The 21,994-nt window shown below is 45.3% G+C and overlaps 1 protein-coding gene across 4 annotated transcripts in view; it reads right to left on the bottom strand.

Moving 5' to 3' along the window:
- Nucleotides 1-21,994, bottom strand: part of SCAPER (S-phase cyclin A associated protein in the ER) — a 369,596-nt gene that overhangs the window by 252,934 nt on the left and 94,668 nt on the right. For 3 of the 4 annotated variants that reach the window (XM_077264247.1, XM_077264249.1, XM_077264250.1), the window contains one exon: nucleotides 3,408-3,620. In XM_077264247.1, coding sequence (XP_077120362.1) covers nucleotides 3,408-3,620 — 213 coding nt within the window. The remainder of the gene's footprint in view (nucleotides 1-3,407; nucleotides 3,621-21,994) is intronic. The other variant, XM_077264248.1, reaches the window with a different exon arrangement.

The following is a 21,994-nucleotide window of genomic DNA, read 5'->3' as shown; positions in this document are numbered from 1 at the left end:
CATCTTCCCTATAGAGAAGTCACATCATCTTCCCTATAGAGAAGTCACATCATCTTCCCTATAGAGAAGTCACATCATCTTCCGTATAGAGAAGTCACATCATCTTCCGTATAGAGAAGTCACATCATCTTCCGTATAGAGAAGTCACATCATCTTCCGTATAGAGAAGTCACATAATCTTCCCTATAGAGAAGTCACATCATCCCCCGTATAGAGAAGTCACATCATCTTCCGTATAGAGAAGTCACATCATCTTCCGTATAGAGAAGTCACATAATCTTCCCTATAGAGAAGTCACATCATCCCCCGTATAGAGAAGTCACATCATCTTCCCTATAGAGAAGTCACATCATCACAATGGCACCTGCACTGTATGCACATAGTACAAGAGCCATTACACAATCACAGATAAACTGCGACGACGCCATGAAAGTGGTATATTACTGACATATCATATATATCATATATATATCATATGACCTACAAGCAACACCCGACAGCACATGCAGGGGCAGAATGATGCAGCCACACATGCCACATGGACGCCATGCTGTGCCATACAGTAAGGGACTGTCCTATTAGGACACACAAAGGAAGACAACATGGTCATACCGTAGTTTATGATGCCTTACAACGCCTCTATTTTTAAAAACATTTTGGTAGAATTATTAAAGGCAATCTATCATCTATTCTGAGAGCAGCATAATGTAGGGACAGAGACCTGGATTCCAGCAATTTACCACTGCATTGTGCTGTTTGTTGAAGATTCACTAAAATCACTGTTTTATCAGCAGATTATTATTAGAAAACTAGTAAACCTGCTGCCATATAGTCATCCAGATTACTGGGCTCTGTATAGCCCCACCACTGATTGGTAGCTTTCTGCCTATGCACAGTGTACTCACAAAGTCGCTAATCAGTGGTTTGGATGGGGTTATACAGATCTCAGCACTCAGATCTGCAGCAGAAAAAATTGTGATTTTATCAAAACTACAGTAAAAAGCCCAGTAAGTGATACATCACTGGAATAAGGGTCTATGCCCCTAAATCACTGCTCTCAGAGGGTATAGCAAAAACCTAGCGACAGATTCTCTTTATAAACATGCCAGAGATTTCACAATTAACTTTACTCGTCAGTTTAAAACATGTAATCTGGAGATTTCTTTTTTTTCCACCAGGGATGTGGAGTCCAAGTCGACAGAGATATAATTAATATGTTAATTTGGAATATTTATTGGTATATGACTATTTTGTTAAATGTATGGCATGTTACATATTTCCATGAAGGTAAAGAAAAGCCTGACTACAGTAAATTATTACCAATTATACATGAGCTTTACAAAGTGGACCTGTCACCAGATTTACCAACAGGAACAGCATACATTAATAAATATACCTCTTAGACCTGATGAGAATAGTGTACTCACTCTGGAAATCCATGTAAGAATGGCGGTGTAACTTTGTGAAAGTTACCCTGCTTAATATTAAAATGAGAATTTTGTGATTTCAGATTTTACTATAAAATCAATCAAGTCAATATCAGGAGTATAAAGCCATTGTTACATAGATTTTTCAGTGTAAGACCACCAGAGTCATCTGGTCTAAGCGTGTATAGTGAAATCTAAAGACAGATTTGCCTTAAGAAGAAGCCAGTGTGTTAAAAAATAGAGTCGTCGGACGTTTGGCTACAAACTCCACAGCCATGCTTTCCAGCTTCATAACAAAAAATAAAGTGCGTCTCGATGGCACAGCCATAATTTATACTGGCTGCACGTAACAGGACACACAGCGCTATCTAATGATAGATATGGCCGTGATCATGTGGAATGAAGAATGATCACCTACTAAATACCGTGGGCCCGATTCATCTCTCACGCCACAATTCTGCGGAAAAGCTTTGAAACTTCACAAAATGTAAAAGCAACTTGGAGTTGCGTCAACATTTTTCAACTTTTTGTGTCTTCAAGCCAGTTTCTCCCAGTTCCACAAAAATGTAGCTGGGACAAGTCAGGGGTGTGCGTGACATCTCTGCTCGTCTAAGCCTGACAAACGGTGGCGTTCCATAGGCCAGAAATAACACTCCAGTCTTGATGATGGGATGTGCTGGAGTCAGACGTTCCCGATTCATGAATCTGGAGCATCAGATGAATGGCGTGAAGGCTCCCTGCAGTCAAAGACTGGAGTGGGATATCTAGCGTAGCGCATGGAGACACCCGCCACTCGTTCATCAACCCGGAATGTCCAACTCCAGCACAACCCATCAAGACCGGCATGAAAAAAAATTGGTCATGAGGACTCAAAACTAGATAACTAATAACAGATTCAGTTGTATGATTCAGAGTTGAAGAAAACAATTTGCAGGATCCCAGACAATTGCCACGACGGTAGCCAAAGGCTGTCACGCCAGAGCACTGCGAACTTCCTACTACCTGCCGGCTTCCTGGGTGCCGTTTCTGACTAGTAGGCCTGGCACAATGTTCTGATCAGAAGAGGCGCCCTGAAGTCCGGCAGGTAGTGGGAAGTTTGGGATACTTTGTTCCACAGGACACCAGTGCGGCTCCTGGACCAGAGTCCTGGGAATGCATAAGGTACTGTATATATATATATATATATATATATATATATATATATATATATATATATATATATATATATATATATATATATATATATACCAAAAAATGTACACACGATGACACAATGTACCGAAAACAAGGAAGGTTTTTAAGTTTGTCGCTAGCCTCTCTTTTATACATCTGTAACTACAATGAGGAGAAGACGTTACCTGCTCTGAACAAGAACACCACGAGAAGAAACATAAGAAGAAGACAAGGTTAGGCGACAGAAGTCAGAAATCCCCAGTCTCATACACTCCCCCTACACAAGGCACTCACACATCAGCCACAGTCCAGTGGCATTACTATTGTAGAAGGGTGCTTAGGGGGTCTTCACACCTTACGTAACTACAGCGGGGGGTCTTCTGCACCAAAACTGAAAGTGTTCGCAGGAAAAATGCAGCTTAGAATTGCTGCTTAGAATACCCCTAGGGAATCGGGGACCAGCCGGCCACTACTTGGACACCCTGATGGGTCCCTGGAGGCTAAAGCTGACCACACAATCACATCAGTCATGTCTGCCAGAGACTTATCCCTCTAGGGATATAAAATATTGCTCCCCTCAATTTCTGAAAGTCGCTCGACTGTAGTTCCATAAAAAGTATAACACTTCTGCCGGCTCTGTAGAAAGGCCGTGAATCGGTGACACTCGCCGTGCACTCAGCACTTTCTAACATCGCAGCTCTTCTTCCCAAGCAGCCCTTCATTCAGTACATCACGTTTTATGGACGGATCCCACACACGGCTACAACTGCCTTAAAGAAAAAAAAGAAAAAGATGAAATGTCCTTACCAATTTTCCAGCACTCACGTTTGAAAGGTCCAGATCACTGCTGCTCCTAGCGCCCCCCACAGGGTTTACAGTGCAAGTGACCTCAGCCTTTCGCCTCTTTGACAAAGGGTCCAGAAACACCACAGGGATGTCCAGGCAGGGCAGCGGCGGGGTCGCCTGTGGCGGAAAGGTTCCTGTGCTCTTCAACTCCTCCAAGGCCCTGTGGACCGTAAACTGCAAGGAAAAGCAACAGTGTCAAGTCACAAATGCTACGGGAGTCCCATCTTATTTTCTTATGGCAGACTGTTGGCATTTTTTATTTTTTTCCATTTTGCATATAATACATTTATTATTTAGGTTCAATTAGGCTACGTTCACATTTGCGTTGTGCGCCGCAGCGTCGGCGCCGCAACGCACAACGCAAACAAAAACGCAGCAAAACGCATGCACAACGCTGCGTTTTGCGCCGCATGCGTCCTTTTTTTCATTGATTTTGGACGCAGCAAAAATGCAACTTGCTGCGTCCTCTGCCCACGGACGCGTGCGCCGCAGTGACGCATGCGGCGCAAAACGCAAGTGCAACGCATGTCCATGCGCCCCCATGTTAAATATAGGGGCGCATGACGCATGCGGCGACTCTGCGGCGCCCGATGCTGCGGCGCACAACGCAAATGTGAACGTAGCCTAACATACATACAGGCAGGCCCAAAAGTGTTGGCCCCCTTGAAATTGTCCCAGAAAATGAAGTATTTATCCCAGAAAATTATTGCAATTACACACGTTTTATTATATACATGTTTATTTCCTTTGTGTGTATTGAAGCAACACCAAAGAAAAAGAGAAAAAAAAGCAAATTGGACAGAGCGTCACACAAAGCCCCAAAAATGGGCAGGAAGAGCGGGGACCAGACCTTCATTCTCCTGGCTGGTGGAGCCCCCGAGGTGTGCCCCCATCTATCAGACATTTAGGGGACATCCTGTACACACACGACATTGGTGGCTTCTTTTGTGATCCAGACAGGAGGCAGAAATATGCGGTTATGTATTTTACACATTGGGAACATCATGTTCTGTAACAAATGGCAGATAGGGAATTGTGGTCCTCAATAGCTCAGAAACTAAAGACCAGTTTTGCAGCTAGACCTGGAAAAAAATGGCTCACTACAAAATTCTTAATAAAAAAAGTTTAATGATCAAACTTTTAATAAAGGAGGCACAATCCTACTGGTAACATTTATTTTAAAGGGAACCTGTCAGAACCGTTGTTTATGTTTGGGAGTAGAAGTATGACTGTACAAGGCCTTGTCCTCCAGTGACAATGATACCGTTTTTGTAGATTTGATGTGCCAGTCATCAGAGATCTAGTGTACAAGTCATATGCAAATCAGGCTGGAAGAAATCAGGTTTGAAGTGCACTGGGAAGGAGGAGTCCAAGTGCAGTGACGTCCCCAGTGCATTTCCAGCCTGATTTCTCTATGGCTTCTGCACTAGATTTCTCATGACAAACACATGAAATCTAACTCTTAAAGGGAATCTGAAACCAGGATTTTGCTATGTAGTCTGAAAGCTGCATAATGTAGGGACTGAGACACTGATTCCAGTGATATATCACTTACTGGACTGCTTGCTGCGGTTTTTATAAAATCACTGTTTTATTTGCTGCAGATCTAGCTTCAGAATGCTGAGCTGAGCCCACACCACAGAATGACAGCTTTCTGCCTATGAACAGTGTACACAGAAAGCTGCCAATCAGTGGCGGGGGTGAGGTTATACAGAGCTCAAGAATATGGGTGACTTAATGGCAGCAGGTATACTAGTCCTCAAGTGATAATCTCCTGCTAATAAAACAGTAATGTTATCAAAACTATATTAAGCAGCCCAGTTGATACTGAGGAAAGCAAACCTGGCATAATATAATATACATATGACAACTGGTGGCAGCAGTGGGATCTGTGTGATGTCCTTGGTGTCATTCTTAACACTCATGTTCATAGACTACTAAAGACCGAGGCCGCTAACATGATGTGAACAGAGCCAATAACACTGAAATCTTTGCAGCCATTTTTCTTACTAGTCAGTGAAATGCTGCACTGATTGTATATCCAGCTAGTCCTGACTTATATACTGTAGATGAAGTATTAAATCAGAAAACCACAAAGATTTTGGATTTCCTTTTTTGTATGTCTGCAAACAATGAACAGTGCACATAACCCTTAAAAAACAGTTCCTATGCCAAATCCTATTTCTTCACTGAAGGTTTAACCTGCTTACAACAAATATCTTCAGCGGTTTGGGAAGTTTTCCGGAGCAAACCTTGGAATGACATGAAGGATTTTCAATCCTATTACTCATTGAGACTCTGCCAGAGATTGTGCCCTGTAATCCCTAGGATGTTCTCTGCTTCTGTGCCTCTGCTGGTGAAGACTTCCTTGAAAAACATGTTTTATACAATGATATCATTCACCTGAATTCTTTTATTCACTGTCACACTGGGTCACAGACTCTTGCCAGTACAGGCCTAATTTCTGACCCACAGGAGAAATAACACACACAAGGTTCACGCATTTATGTGAAAAGCACATATGGCCTTTTTAAAGACTGGGTTTACATCTGTGATTTTTTTCGTTTTTTGCAGCATGCTTCGTAAAGGCTTAAGAAAAAAACTATTTCAACGCATACAACACTGTATCCTGATTTTCCTCTGACCTTAAACATAAAAATAACATGATAACAGCTCATGTAAATAAAAATGACAAAACTGATGAATTCCTAGTCCAAATTGATGTATTAATCCAAAATAGCCAACATATAAGGGTCTTCACTGGGCCCAAAACAGGCATGCCTTAATATTGGCAGCACACGATCATGCTATGGCGGGCTATGGATTGGTAAGTGTGCCACACACATTAGACGGCTGACTGATCGTCAGCTAGAAGCCATCTTAGCCAGAATTCTCATATACAGGAACACTAGTTCGGCCAATCAAATGGATCAGCAGTACGAAATTGGACATGCCGGATCCTTAACAATTTCTCTTCCACGGCCCACAATGACGTTTTCTCCGTCCCCAAACAGATTCCCGGGGAACGCAGAGCTTGAGCCAGCAGCTGAGTTTTCATGGCTGCAGGCCCTTTAATTTCTTCTTACTCTGTAAGCATGCACATGCAGTGTTCACTACTGAATCGCCTGCCATGAAGGATCACGTCCTCATGCTGGGCAGTGCCAGGACACACTTTGTGGGTGGAGAGATCAGGCAAAACACTCCTGTCCCGCAGGAGAAAACAGAAGCGGCAACCACACCTTTGGACATCTATACCGCAGCCCCATGTTTCCTGTGAGGCTTATACCACATACCCCGTGTCTCCTGTAATGTATATATTGCAGTCCCTTGTCTCCTGTGATGTGTATACCACAGCCCCATATCTCCTGTGATGACCATACCACAGTCCCAGAGTCTCCTGTGTTCACTGTACCACAGCACCAGCGTGTCCTGTGATGACTATTCTGCAACCCCAGCGTGTCCTGTGATGACTATTCTGCAACCCCAGCGTGTCCTGTGATGACTATTCTGCAACCCCAGCGTGTCCTGTGATGACTATTCTGCAACCCCAGCGTGTCCTGTGATGACTATTCTGCAATCCCAGCGTGTCCTGTGATGACTATTCTGCAACCCCAGCGTGTCCTGTGATGACTATTCTGCAACCCCAGCGTGTCCTGTGATGACTATTCTGCAACCCCAGCGTGTCCTGTGATGACTATTCTGCAACCCCAGCGTGTCCTGTGATGACTATTCTGCAATCCCAGCGTGTCCTGTGATGACTATTCTGCAATCCCAGCGTGTCCTGTGATGACTATTCTGCAACCCCAGCGTGTCCTGTGATGACTATTCTGCAACCCCAGCGTGTCCGGTGGTGACTATTCTGCAACCCCAGCGTGTCCTGTGATGACTATTCTGAAACCAATATGTCCCGTGATGATTCTCCACAGCCCTAGTATTTCCTGTGATGACTGTGCCGCAGCGTCTCCTGTGATGACTATGCCAAACTCCCAATGTCTTCTGTGATGACTATACCACGGCGCTGCATCTCCTGTGATGTTTACGCAGCAGTCTTGCGTCTCTTGTGATGGATATGCCACAGTCCCATGTCTCCTTTGATGTATCTGCCCCAGTCCCATATCTCCTGTGATGCATTACAGCAGTCTTGGTGTCTACTATGTGATGTATTCAGCACACCCTGAATTTCCTATTTGATGTTTATAACAGTATGGATATGTCCCATATAATTCATATACAGCAGTCTCAGTCTCTCCTATGTGATGTATATACAGCAGTCTTGGTGTCTCGTATGTGATGTATTCTGCAGATCACCCACTGCTTGAGTTTTAAAAAATATTATGTGAGCAGTGATGAATTTCCCACTGTGATGAGATCCGGAGTACAATATACATTTGTGTTTGGTACAACTTACTGCTTTGAGTGCTTTACAAAACTTATCACAAATAATTACCTGCGCTCCAGACCGACGCAAATCTAGGAAAAAGTTACGAGTGTCATCCATACCACCTAACATCACAGCCACACCAAAAAACAGTTCCAGCCATCACCTTAGGGGCGAGTTAACTAAATGTTTGACCAAACGTAGCAGAGTAATTTTCAAGTTGATAATTTTGGACGGACTTGAAGGATGGAATAAATATCCAGCTGGCCATTGGAGGAAAAAGTTCTCCCTCCCAGCTATACAGTAGGCTCAGATCATCTCCTGAACCTCTTCCATACACTTACACCTAGCAAATGATGTACATGTATGTCAAGTCATGAGTGGGATTAAAAGAAATGACAACTGTGCTTTACAGTAGTCATGTGTCATCATCATCGTCGTCATTGACAGGTTGGAGAAGAAAGGCAACACTTACAGTAACTACCGATAAAGAATCAAACCATTTGCAATAGTTGATGGTCCAAGCTCACCTCCCAGTACAGGTCATAGGGTATTCCTAGAATACATTTTACTGATCAGAAAATAACAACAGGCTACAGTTAATGAAAAAAATAGGCGATATGTTCTCTTTAAAAAGGAAAAATGGCATACACTACCTCACAGATAAAATATTTTAGCGGTCTACCTAGAAGATGCAGATGTTGTCTTTCTAAATGGACACGATTGCCCTACCCCAGTCTTGCTGATACAAACAAATAAGAAAATCAGAGGTGATTATTCACCATTATAGTTATTAATGTTACTGGCCGTACTAATGACGGGGGCGGAGGGGGCAGCCTTCTCGGGAAGATCGCATCACTGCCAGTTCTCTGACAGATCAATACCTATTATATGGAGTTGTTTGGATGTTGATACAAACGAGTCACCAGCTCTTAGTGCTGAGTAATGAGACCTGTCCGGGCGATCTGTCATCACTTACTAACGTGCCTGAAACAGCCAGCAGCCTTTCAGAGCCTAGTATACCATTCTTTCTTAGTTGGCAAGACACCCCAGATTCATCTCCGTCTCACTATTTACCATCGCTATTAAATGCATCATAACTCACCAGCAGCGCAAGCAAATCTCTGACAAACCATCAAAAGGAAAGAGCGCCAACAATTCTGCCCTTGTCTAGGAAGATTCATTCGTTAAACCAGCATTTACATCCTTTTTTTCCCTGTGCTGAAAGTCTTGGCAAGACACTTTAGTCTGAATATACAAGAGCATAAACATGTAAACAGTAAGATAAGATTAAATAGGTCTTTCCCCAGTGATGGAAACCAGAGCGAGGCACAATACAAGTGTTTAGTCTGGAGAAAATAAATTATCTACCGGTTTGTGTGCTAGGAAGCGCATCATTTGTAACTCAATGAACAGCAAACACGGAGATAACAAGATCAAAACGCTGGCAAAAAATAAAAAAAATCCTGAAAATTGCGGAAAAATCATCTATCAATTTCGTCATCAAGACAGACTAAAGAAAAAAGATTTGTAAGCAAATAAGAAATATTTATACAAGCAGTCTATGGAGAGCAAATCCCAGAAGGCAGGCTGTCAAAGAGCTTAGACACGTATATGAGTCACGCTAATCTCTGCAGAATAATCTCCTGGACGTGCTCCCCAGAGGATCATCCATGCACCTAGAATGGACTCATACAACAGCTCTCAATCCTACAGGAGCAGCAAATCAAGCATCAATCCTCATTCTTCAGTCCTACGTATAGGTATGTACACACACAGGCATTTTCACATGCACACTAGGCAATAAAAATGGTTTAGTTGTTCAGAAGTAGTTTACGAATGTAGAATATTTACTGTATATAACAGTAAACCCAGGACCCCAGCGCTGCAAGGCTGTAGTGCTATCCACTGAGCCACCGTGCTGCCCCTAATTATTGGCACCTTTCCAACATTGTGGGTAAACATCTTTGTTTCAAGCATGTGATGCTCGTTCAAACTCAGCTGTAGCAAGTAACAGGTGTGATCAATATGAAAATCACACATAAAACCAGATAAAATGGGGAGAAGTTGACTCAATTCTTGCATCGCGTTGTCTGTGTGTGCCACACTAAGCATGGAGAACAGAAAGAGGAGAAGAGAACTGTCTGAGGATGTGAGAACCAAAGTTGTTGAAAAATAGCAACGATCTCAAGGTTACAAGTCCATCTTCAAAGATCTTGATGTTCTTTTGTCCACGGTGAGCAATGTAATCAAGAGGTTTACGACCCATATCCCTGTAGCTAATCTCCCTGGATGTGGTCAGCAGAGAAAAATTAATGAAAGGTTGCAACGCAGGATAGTCTGGATGGTGGATAAGAAGCCCCAAATAAAGTTCCCAAGCAGCCTGCAGACACAGGATGCATCGGTGACAGCGCAAAGTATCCGTCGATATTTGAATGAAATGTAACGCTACGGCAGGAGACCCATGACGACCTCACTGCTGACACACAGACATAAAAAAGCTAGAATTTAATTTGCCAAAATGTAGGGGAGAAGCCAAAATCCTTCTGGGAAAGTGTCTTGGGGACACAGGAGACCAAGATAGAGCTTTTAGGTAAAGCACATCATTCTACTGTTTACCGAAAACAGAATGAGGCCTACAAAGAAAAGAACACAGTACCTACAGTGAAAAACGGTGGATGTTCAAAAATGTGCCGGCCCCGTTCACATACGAGTAGAGTGACTGCAAGCTTGTAGTTTAAGACTGGAACACCCCTTTAAGTTCTATTGTAATATTTTGTTTTGTTTTTTTCCTTTCATTACTGCAGTGGTACCACCAACGTCTGTTCCCTGTGTGTAATAAAATACTTACCAATTGGCGTCTTCAGCTGATGCCGGCAGCCCTTCGATCCCTCTCCGCCATCTTGTAATCACATTATGACTGACCGGCTAACGGTTACTAGCACTCAATATTAGTCTATGAGAGCCCTGTTCTGGCCTCGATATGGCTCTTGTTGACTCACATTGAAAAGTGACTTCTGGTTCACTGAGCAAACACTTGAGCGATCCGGCCAGTCCCAATTCCGGTCATGTGGTGCAGAAAAGGACTGAAGCAGTGAAGGGATCAGCAAAAGATGACCACCGGTAAGTATTTTACTACACATATAGAACAGACGATAGTGATACCACTTCAGTGCTGAAATTAAAACAAACAACAAAAACACCGGAGTGGTTTAGTCATTTTTCATTTTCATTTTAGACAGTAAGAATAGAAAAATATGGCTGCTTTCTGGCAGGAATAGCGCCACACCTGTCTACAGGCTGTGTGTGGTATTGCAGATCAGCTGTATTCAATTTAATGTAAATACTAGATACAACCATCAGAATATGTCAATGCAGCCCAAGGTCCAATTCACACATCTTTGTCTGCATAAAATATATATATATATATTGTTTTCATCCATAATATGATCAATTTTTCATGTGTCTGAATTGTCATCTGTGCGTCTTACGTGTTTGCGTATACGACAAGAAAAAAAATCAAATTGGGGCTTCTCAGAGCAGCCAGTTAATAATGACAGTACACAGATGCAAACTTGTGCTGTTAGTTTTTTTCAGTGCCCCATTAAACTGAATTGGAGTTTTTCAGGAAAAAAAAGCAAAACAAAACACAGACATGTGAATAATGCCATAGGACATCCTCCAGTCCTCAAGGGCCACCGATAGATCATGTTTTCAGGAACTCCTTAGTATTGCACAGGTGAAGGAGCTATTGCCTGCGTATGTGATGCAAATAAATATTCCCTGGGAACTACTAAGGAAATCCTGAAAACATGAGCTGCTGGTGGATCTTAAGGACTGGAGTCGGGGAACACTGCCTTAGAATATCGTGTGCTGTCCATTAAAAAAAACACAGCACACGCACAACAGACTCTGACTTTTGAATAAGGCCTAACACACACAGGTTTTAGATGCAGATTTTGAAGCCAACAAAAAAAGGGAAATATAATTTAAAAAAAAAGAAAAAAAAAAGAAGCTACATTATTTTTTTTCTTTTATTTTATTTTTTTTTAAGCCACTTCTGGTTTTGACTTCAAAAACACCATCAATGAACCTAATCAAAACCAGAACTATGTAGGAGCATTCATTAGCTTCATCCAGGGGAGTTTCTATTTAGGTGGCACTAGAGTTCCTGTCCTTTTTCTTTCTAAGAATGTTATTTACACATTTAAATTCCCAAGGGGAGAATGACATGGCCTATAAGTCTCCCTAAGCCAACTTGGTGATTCTTTTCAAAAAGAAAATGTATCCCCCAGTGAGAGACTGATAAGGGGCAAATACCCCAACATATGTCTGCAAATGGAGTTTATGCTCACGCGTGTTTCGGACGCACTGTTCCTTCGTCCCCTTCTTATCCTAAGTCATGTGGCAAAGCCCTTTAAAGAATCGATACTGACTATTCGGACTGCTATTTCCAATAGGTGACACTAGATTTTCTGTTCTATTTCTCGGAGGCTATTTACTTAAATTCCCAGGGAAGCATTGCATGGCCTATAAGTCTCACTACGCCGCTTTGTGCTCTCCACATATAGATGTTATCCCTTAGGACCCCTACACAGTTGACGCACATTCATAGCTGGTGTGTCATGTGTTATATCATAATGACATTTGTATTTTTACCACAATTTTTTTTTTTATAAAATAGCAATATATATTAACTGAGGTCATTTCCTCTGTTCTAAAATCATCCATGTCAGTACCATGGACAGAGTACAGGACAAGTAGTATCATTTTCCTGTAGCTACTGTGACAGCCTCATCAAAGAGCAATCATACTGTATGTAAGAACTACGTCCTATGAATAAGGGTATTGTATACGCCAGAAACGCGTCAGGTTTCTGAGGTTTCACTTTTAGCATGTTTTAAAGTTTTTCTAATAAAAAGTCATTTTAGTTATTTCCTGTTGGACGTGCCGGTGGATTTCCCTTTTTCTTTTTCATTTGCTTGTCATCACCAATGGGTGCGGCACCCTCAGGATGGACTCCGGCTGATACATAGACTTGAAATTGACAACATGGTAAGCTTTCTACACTTCCCCTCCCCTCCTCCTTTCTACGCGGTTTCCTCCTCAGTCGTCTTCCATGAAGCCCACTTTGGCCAAGATATCGAGAGAGGTTGCGATTTGACACTGATGTACCTGGGACTTCACCTCTAATCTCTTTGCAAGTTATTCTGCGCTCTTTGGTTACAACTCGTATTATCCTTCTCTTCCATTTGTCATCAATTTTGTCAAATTCTCATCAAAAATTAGGTAGACGATGCAACGTTTTGGCCATAATAGGCCTTTTATCAATCCATAAATAATATTATGGCCGAAATGTTGCATCGTCTATCCCATTTTGGCATCCTGGCTATGTGATTTTAAGGATGGAATAAAAGCTACGTATTATCCCTAATATACTCTCTGGTGCATCAGATTTATGGAATCTTTAATGTCTGTTAAAGCATGACAAATCATAGAGAGGCAAAATACCGTAGTACCAAAATGTGATATAAACACACTCAAAACAGTGAAAAATAATGCAAGTAACCTAATATGCATAATAGATGTAGAAATGCTGCAGAAAATCTGCAACATCAAAACTCTCCAACTACTCAATGTGGTTTTAGAATAACGTACACATATATTTATTCACATGTGCCAATATAACCCATTTTTAAGTCTGCCCCATTCTACACATGTTCCCCACCTAAAGATATCCTTCCAAGATCTATCTACCCTCCAGTTGCCACTGGAACAGTCCTGTAGCTCCAGCTCATGGTCGATGGACTATGTGCAGTGCAGGCTCTCTCAGCTGGCATCATGCCAGCATAACTGTGCTCCGTCTAGAATAGAGTGTGTCCTGTGAAGGATGACGTAACTGAAACGGGCAGAACCTCCTTTATTATAGCGCAGGAGTTCATTTTAGGAAGCAATGGTGTGCTGCTAACTAAAAAGTGATGTACTGCAAGTGGGGCTCTGTATAGAGTGGGTGAGAGGATAAACTGCAAAATGTGTCTCTGTTTAGAGGGCTCAGAGGAGAGATATACTGCAAGAGGAGACTGAAAGAAGCAATGTGCTGCAGGATGGGGCTCTGTACAGATGACTGAGAGGATATACTGCAGGATGGGGTTCTATGTAGAGGGATAATAGCAGAGAGAGAGTACAAGAAGGGGCAGAAATGAGCGATGTACTGCAAGATGTGCTCTGTACAGAGGACACACTCCAGGAGCAGGGCTCTATAAATTGGGCTGTTAGGAAAGATAATGCACTGCAAGATTGGGCTTTATATAGAGGGTCTGAGATGATATACTGCAAAATGGGACTATGTACAGTGGCTGATATTAGCTGAGCTGTGTTTGTTGCTTGCTGCCGAGACCAGTGATATGAAACTGCAAATGATGCTCAATTGATGCATATTGCAAAGAATTATCTTTTGTGATATGCATAAACAAACCAAGATTTGCAGTTTCACAAACCTCATCAGTTAGGAGATACATAGCTCTGCAGTGCTGTTGCAGAAGGGAGATGAGCTCTGCTATAAACAGCTAATGATGCAAAACTTCTGTGCAGCTACGGACATAGATGGCAGAAGACATAATCAGTCAGGGTATTGTACAAGAGCAGAGTGCACAGAAGGATACGGTGAATGTGACGCTTAGATTTGTGGGGCTAGTTAGGAGCACACCGGACAGGGGTTTGCATTTCTGTGGAAAAGCAAGGTGCTGCTAGGAACTGTAGTTTTAGGAGATAAGGAAAGCCCATTTTGTTTTGAGAAAGAGGGACAGACAGAGATGGAAAAAAAGACACAAAAGGTACAATAAAGAATCTTTATGTTCTTAGTCTGTGGATTAACAATAAATATGCATTAACTGTGCTTTGTGAAAAAATATTTGATTGTGAGAATAAAATTGTAGGTTAATTATTATCCAAAGCTTTACATCTCCATCCCTCGCATGCCAATACTTTTTCTATCCTGGCCTCCTATTAAGTCATTTCAATATAGTCAAGTGTATGCTGCAGTAATAACCTCAGTAATGTCAGGCGCAAGGGAGAAGGTGCAAATCACCGGGACATGAGAGATGGAATCGCTAACCTATAACTAGCCTGTTATTGTTTTACATACTAAACGTTTGGCAGACATTTTAACCAGTTGGGCAAACCATTTAATTCACATTCACACCAGACTGTACCAACATCACAAGTTAAATGCTGTGGTCGAATAAGTGACCTCCTAAAAAAAAAAAAAAAAGGAAATCTGTCACCATGTTTGACCTATATAAACTATCAATATGGGCATACAGGCGATAGCATGCTAAAAACAGCAGCGTTATCCTCCAGGCACCATCCTCCCCAGAGCCTGGGAGAGGTCACTTATAGAAAGTGATGAAAGATGATTTCTCAGCAACAACACATCTGATAGGAGACACAGGGAGGACTGTTTTCAGCATTCTATAGCCTGTATGCCCATATCAATAGCTAAGATAAGTCGAATGTAGTGACGGATTTGCTTTACAATCTAGGTACTGTTCAATGGTGTTCTGGGGACATATCATTAGCTCTGTCATCTATGAAACAACGTGGTCTTCATACAGAGAACTGCTCCAAGAATCGTGGTCAGTGATGTTTGCAGCAGACAATCATATCATGTCTCATTTTCAACGCGGTCATGAAATAGAGGCAAAAAACTTAGATGCAATGGGCATCAGTGACACTTTTTGGAAGATATTTTAACACTGCTGACATGAGAGCATCACATGAACTTTAAACCTGCAGAATGGCCGTTATGCCACTGATCTGGCGCACAACTCATTCTCCTGCATAACCCTCTGTATCGCCATGCATTACCAGGTTACTGCCACACAATGCATGCTGTATCCCTTTAATCTCTGTCAGAGGCCGGCTACAGGAAAATTTATTGCTTGCTCCCTATCAGTTTATTCTTTAGCAATTTGCTGCCAAATTAAAACAAAATTTTGGCCGAGCACTGATAGTCCATCATTCATACCCGAAATTTCCACTGCTGTTGTCCTCCAGCTGGGAGCTCTTCTGCACAAATATCTTGTGTTTGCCAGGCCCAGACATTCCAGCCACGGACTAGTGCAAGCTTCATTGTGTGGAGCAAATGACAAGCTTGGCTCAACACTGGGCCAAAGTAACTGCATTTCTTAGTAATTAATCCCTGGACCACCACAGCAGCACACTCATCTAATGACAAGAATATCCTTAACCCTTTAATATCCACTCACTCTTTTAACACTGAATGGCTTTCCATGAGCTGAAAGTTATTCTTATGAATGTAGAAAATAAGAAATAAACCATCTCTCACTGTTTTTACCCAGTATTCATTAAACTATGGTACACCAAATAGAGGATACTGAATGGTAAAAGTATAAATTCTTTATAAAACAGCATCTGACACTTATTTTTGAGGAGCTTTCTTATCTGTTAGATATCCCACATATATGGATATCCAGGTTCTTGAAAGCTAAATCCATGGCCACCTTTATCCTATATCTGTTGCTGCATTATTGGGAATAAAATCAGCATCTGCAGAGGTAGTTTCCCATCCCAGAACCAGCCTTTCTAGTGTGATAGCTCATTGTCTCTCCCTACCTGGCGCCTGCAGTCACACTCAATGAAGCTAAAGAGACTGGTGCTGGGTGGGGAAACAAGCTCGGGAGGCAGAGGCTCAGGAAGTGCTCTATCATGTCCAGAGCACTTAGAGCAGTTGTCCACTACTAGGACAACCCCTTGTCATTCCTCATGTTTGGCCTTGTCAAAATAAACACTCCCTTTCAGCGGTGCTGGTACTCGTGTTCCCTGGGCTCTCGTGCAGTTGCTATGACACATGAGCATGGCACCCAATCCCTGCTGGTGTCACTGCCTTCAGACAAATCGAACATCAAGAGAAAGTCCAAGACCAGCCACAGCCCTGGCTTCCTGTTGATGTTCAAAACATCCGAAGGCGGGGACAGGGACGCCAGCGCTGATTGGGATTTGCATATGAATTACATTTCTGCTTTCTCCGTAATACAGCAACAGACAGAAGATATAAAGATGGCCAAGGATTTACATCCAGAATTAATCCTTTCCTCAACACGGAATCTACTAAAATGTTAGTTCATGCCTTCATCATCTCCCACCTTTCACACATCTCCAGTTCGTCCTTAACCCCACTGCTCGATTAATCCACCTCCCCCTTGCTACTCCTCTGCCCAACCCTTCACTGGTTTACAATCCCCTACCGAATCCAGTTTAAACTACTAACAATGACTTACAAGAATGTCCATAATTTATCTCTCCGATACATCTCCAAACGAATTTCCCGATACCTCCCCATAAGTAATATCTGATCCTCCCAAGACATCTTGCTGTCTTCTTCTCTTTAACGTTCTGCACCCAATCGCCTTCAAGATTTCTCCCAGGCATCTGTCATCCTCTGGTGCCTCAACACGTCCAATTATCTCCCACATTTGGGCCCTTCAGATGTAACCTGAAACCTCATCTACTCAAAACCAACTACAGCCTGTGATAACCCCACTACAACCTCATGAACCAATTCCCTGTAGATTGTAAACCCATGAGGGCAGGTTCCTCTCCTCTTCCATACCTGTCAGGCAGTCTGCGATGCTGCAGGCCTTGGGTGGTAGAAGTGGGTGACCCATCAGTGCGATACTGCGGGACCAGTGTCGGCAGTGAGGCAGAACAGAGTGCACTGCTTTCCCGGCAGCCATCTTCCTAAAGCCGTGGGCCGCCTGAGGTGGCGCATGCGCAGACTGGGATTTCGGCCCAGCCAAGATCTCAATCTGCGCAGTAATCACCAGAGGCGTCCATTTCCCTGAAGCCCATGACTTAAGGAAAATGGCCACTTTCGGAGGCGTTTAAGGCTGCTTTCACACATCAGGTTTTTTGTTTCAGGCTAATTCCGGCTCTTCCGAGAAAAACTGGAATCGGAATAGTGTAAAACCGGATCCAGCTTTTCCCCCACTGACTTGTATTAGCGCCGGATTGCGCTGGATGGCCCAGCGTTCCTTCCGGTTAGATGCCGGATCTGGCAGACAATCGATTCCGGCGTCTGAAAAAAACGTCTACTGTAGCGTTTTTTGTCTGCGGCGAAAAAGCCGGAAGGGCCGGATCCGGCCTTTCCGGCTTTTTTCGCCAATGCATGTCTATGGACGCCGGATAGCGCCGGATCCAGAAAATGGCGGATCCGGCGGCCTGATCCGGCTTTTTACACTGAGCATGCTCAGAAACTATGGGCCTGCCCCCAGAACTATATATAAAACAATGCCATTGAGGCCTTCACTCATTTCCAGCCATACTGCCAGCCAGAGAGAGCGGAGCCAGCTATAAACCTGCCACAGAGGCCTGCCAGGTCTCCTGCCACAGAGGCCTGCCAGGTCTCCTGCCACAGAGGCCTGCCAGGTCTCCTGCCACAGAGGCCTGCCAGGTCTCCTGCCACAGAGGCCTGCCAGGTCTCCTGCCACAGAGGCCTGCCAGGTCTCCTGCCACAGAGGCCTGCCAGGTCTCCTGCCACAGAGCCCAGCCAGGTCTCCTGCCACAGAGCCCAGCCAGCTCTCCTGCCACAGAGCCCAGCCAGCTCTCCTGCCACAGAGCCCAGCCAGCTCTCCTGCCACAGAGCCCAGCCAGCTCTCCTGCCACAGAGCCCAGCCAGCTCTCCTGCCACAGAGCCCAGCCAGCTCTCCTGCCACAGAGCCCAGCCAGCTCTCCTGCCACAGAGCCCAGCCAGCTCTCCTGCCACAGAGCCCAGCCAGCTCTCCTGCCACAGAGCCCAGCCAGCTCTCCTGCCACAGAGCCCAGCCAGCTCTCCTGCCACAGAGCCCAGCCAGCTCTCCTGCCACAGAGCCCAGCCAGCTCTCCTGCCACAGAGCCCAGCCAGCTCTCCTGCCACAGAGCCCAGCCAGCTCTCCTGCCACAGAGCCCAGCCAGCTCTCCTGCCACAGAGCCCAGCCAGCTCTCCTGCCACAGAGCCCAGCCAGCTCTCCTGCCACAGAGCCCAGCCAGCTCTCCTGCCACAGAGCCCAGCCAGCTCTCCTGCCACAGAGCCTAGCCAGCTCTCCTGCCACAGAGCCCAGCCAGCTCTCCTGCCACAGAGCCCAGCCAGCTCTCCTGCCACAGAGCCCAGCCAGCTCTCCTGCCACAGAGGCCTGCCAGCTCTCCTGCCACAGAGCCCAGCCAGCTCTCCTGCCACAGAGCCCAGCCAGCTCTTCTGCCACAGAGCCCAGCCAGCTCTCCTGCCACAGAGCCCAGCCAGCTCTCCTGCCACAGAGGCCTGCCAGCTACCTGCCACAGAGCCCAGCCAGCTCTCCTGCCACAGAGCCCAGCCAGCTCTCCTGCCACAGAGGCCTGCCAGCTCTCCTGCCACAGAGGCCTGCCAGCTCTCCTGCCACAAAGACCTGCCAGCTACCTGCCACAGATGCCTGCCAGCTACCTGCCACAGAGGCCTGCCAGCTACCTGCCACAGAGGCCTGCCAGCTACCTGCCACAGAGGCCTGCCAGCTACCTGCCACAGAGCCCAGCCAGCTCTCCTGCCACAGAGGCCTGCCAGCTCTCCTGCCACAGAGCCCAGCCAGCTCTCCTGCCACAGAGGCCTGCCAGCTACCTGCCACAGAGGCCTGCCAGCTACCTGCCACAGAGGCCTGCCAGCTACCTGCCACAGAGCCCAGCCAGCTCTCCTGCTACAGAGGCCTGCCAGCTCTCCTGCCACAGAGACCTGCCAGCTACCTGCCACAGAGGCCTGCCAGCTACCTGCCACAGAGCCCAGCCAGCTCTCCTGCCACAGAGGCCTGCCAGCTACCTGCCACAGAGGCCTGCCAGCTACCTGCCACAGAGCTCAGCCAGCTCTCCTGCCACAGAGGCCTGCCAGCTACCTGCCACAGAGGCCTGCCAGCTACCTGCCACAGAGGCCTGCCAGCTACCTGCCACAGAGCCCAGCCAGCTCTCCTGCCACAGAGGCCTGCCAGCTACCTGCCAGAGCCCAGCCAGCTCTCCTGCCACAGAGGCCTGCCAGCTAGCCGTACCAGAGCAGACATGTCTTCTTCTGGGAGCCCTCCTCCCCGTCGGCAGCGCACTGAGGTAAATATGTTATATGTTACATGATTTTTCTCTCTTGCTCCCTCGCTGTCGTGTGTCTGTGTGTGTATATTAATGTATTTTGTCATTTTGCATCTTTGTAGGAAGCTGCTGAAGCTGCTGCCATAGTCCAAGAGGTGCTCCCCGAAGAAGAGGGAAGGGGTGGAGAAAGACATGGAGAGGGCTCACAATTGGTATGTTTCTTTCATGTATTGCGGAACCACAACCTAACACTACACACAACACATAACACTAGATACTTACAGATAGAACACAACACATACAAACTGATACATTCAGACATCACACAACACATAAAAAACTTATTATAGATATCACATGGTACACAACACATAGAAAGGCTACCTACCTACAAGCACAACATTTTTGTTATTTTTCTTCTAGAGTTCGGATTCTGGTGCTCAATCGAGAGGTCCTTCCAGTGGCTCCCAGGGTCGTCGGTGTGAGAGTCGTGGCAGCCGTCGTCGTGTAAGATTTTATTTTATTTTACTTTTTGGGGGGGAGGTTTTCTATGTTTACAATTTTGTGTTAATTTATTTTTCCCTTTCTTATAACAGGTTTCACAGCGTGCTCCTGATTCTGACGGTGAGGAGGTCGGCCTTGATATTGACCTCATCAATCTTGTCCGAGACAGGGAGCCGCTGTGGAATATGGGTGATCGCCGCCATGCTGATATCACAGTGACCTGTCGACTCTGGGAGCAAATCTGCAAAGAACTTATATCGAGATGGGAGAACCTTGATGTTGTGGCCCAGAATCAAGAACGTAAGTATCCACAGTTCAGTTTTGTTGATGCATTCTAAGTATTGTTTCTAACCACGTTGTGTTTCTCCTTTTTTAACAGGTGAGAGGATTGTGAAAAGGTGGCGGTCGATCAGGGATCGCTTTAAGAAGGAGTTCAACAAAGAGATGCGGGCCCTGAGTGGATCTGGAGGACGCAGGAGCAAATACAAGTATGCCCGAGCCCTGTCGTTCCTCAGGTCAACGATGGTGACACGAAGGTAAATATTACCCACCACGTGCACTAACAAATGTCTAAACCTCTTTTGCTCTTTAAGCCAGGGCCATGGTATGACAGTATATTAATTGTTTGTTTTTCTCTTTTGTTCCACAGCACCGTCGGGAGCACTCGGGAGCCTGCAGCACAGTTGAACCCTTCTGCGGCAATCCCTCAGGAGGCCGCCACCGAGGGACACTTTGACAGTGAGGAACCCTCTGCACCTTCCCACTCATCGGATCCCTCTGTCCCATCCACGAGCGCTGGAGCATCCTGGCCGGTTCCATTGCATGAATCTGCTGGTGAGGATATATCGTTTCCTGTACCCCACCCCTCTGCTGCAGCCACCTCTAGTACACCTGTAGCATCGGGACGCCTTCGGCAGAGGGGTCAGGTACAGAGTTATGCGCCCGAGTTCTTACACCTGAACGCATCATTCCAGAACGGTCTGAAAGTTGTGTCCGAGCAATTGGCTGCAGGTTTTAATTTTATAAATAAAAGTATACTCGAGATGCATACACTTCTGGTAACGACGCGTTCAGAGGCAAGACAGTCACCGAACAATACTTTTTTCCAGTCGGTGCTTGAGCAAATGGAGACGCTATCTGCTTCTCAGCAGAATCCTGCCAGTCTACTCTAGCGCTCATTGCATCAAGAGCTGAGACTCTTGCCACCCATGCTGCAACTGCCCCCCTTCCTCCACTGTCCATCACTACAGCCACTACCATCCTCCTGACCCGTACGACCAACCTGCCCGTGCCCCATCCCACCAACCTCACCATCACCCACATCGTGCCCGTGCCCCGTTCCACCAGCCATAACACTTCCAGCGTTCCCGTGCCCCTTCCCACCAGCCACACTACCAGTGTCCCGCCCGTGCCCCTTCCCACCAATATGATGATCCCGACCCATACCACTTCTCATCCACGCCTCCTCTCCCTGGCCACTACCACCAGCCTGTTTCACCTCCTTCCCAACCCTCTTCTCCACCCATCACTGCTTCTGCCTCCCAATCCTCCCAAAACATCACCTACACCC

Source organism: Ranitomeya variabilis, chromosome 5 (genome assembly GCF_051348905.1).
Source record: "Ranitomeya variabilis isolate aRanVar5 chromosome 5, aRanVar5.hap1, whole genome shotgun sequence".
Classification (NCBI taxonomy): Eukaryota; Metazoa; Chordata; class Amphibia; order Anura; family Dendrobatidae; genus Ranitomeya; species Ranitomeya variabilis.
The sequence above is the reverse complement of the archived record's forward strand: the minus strand, read 5'-3'. Positions and strand labels throughout refer to the sequence as shown.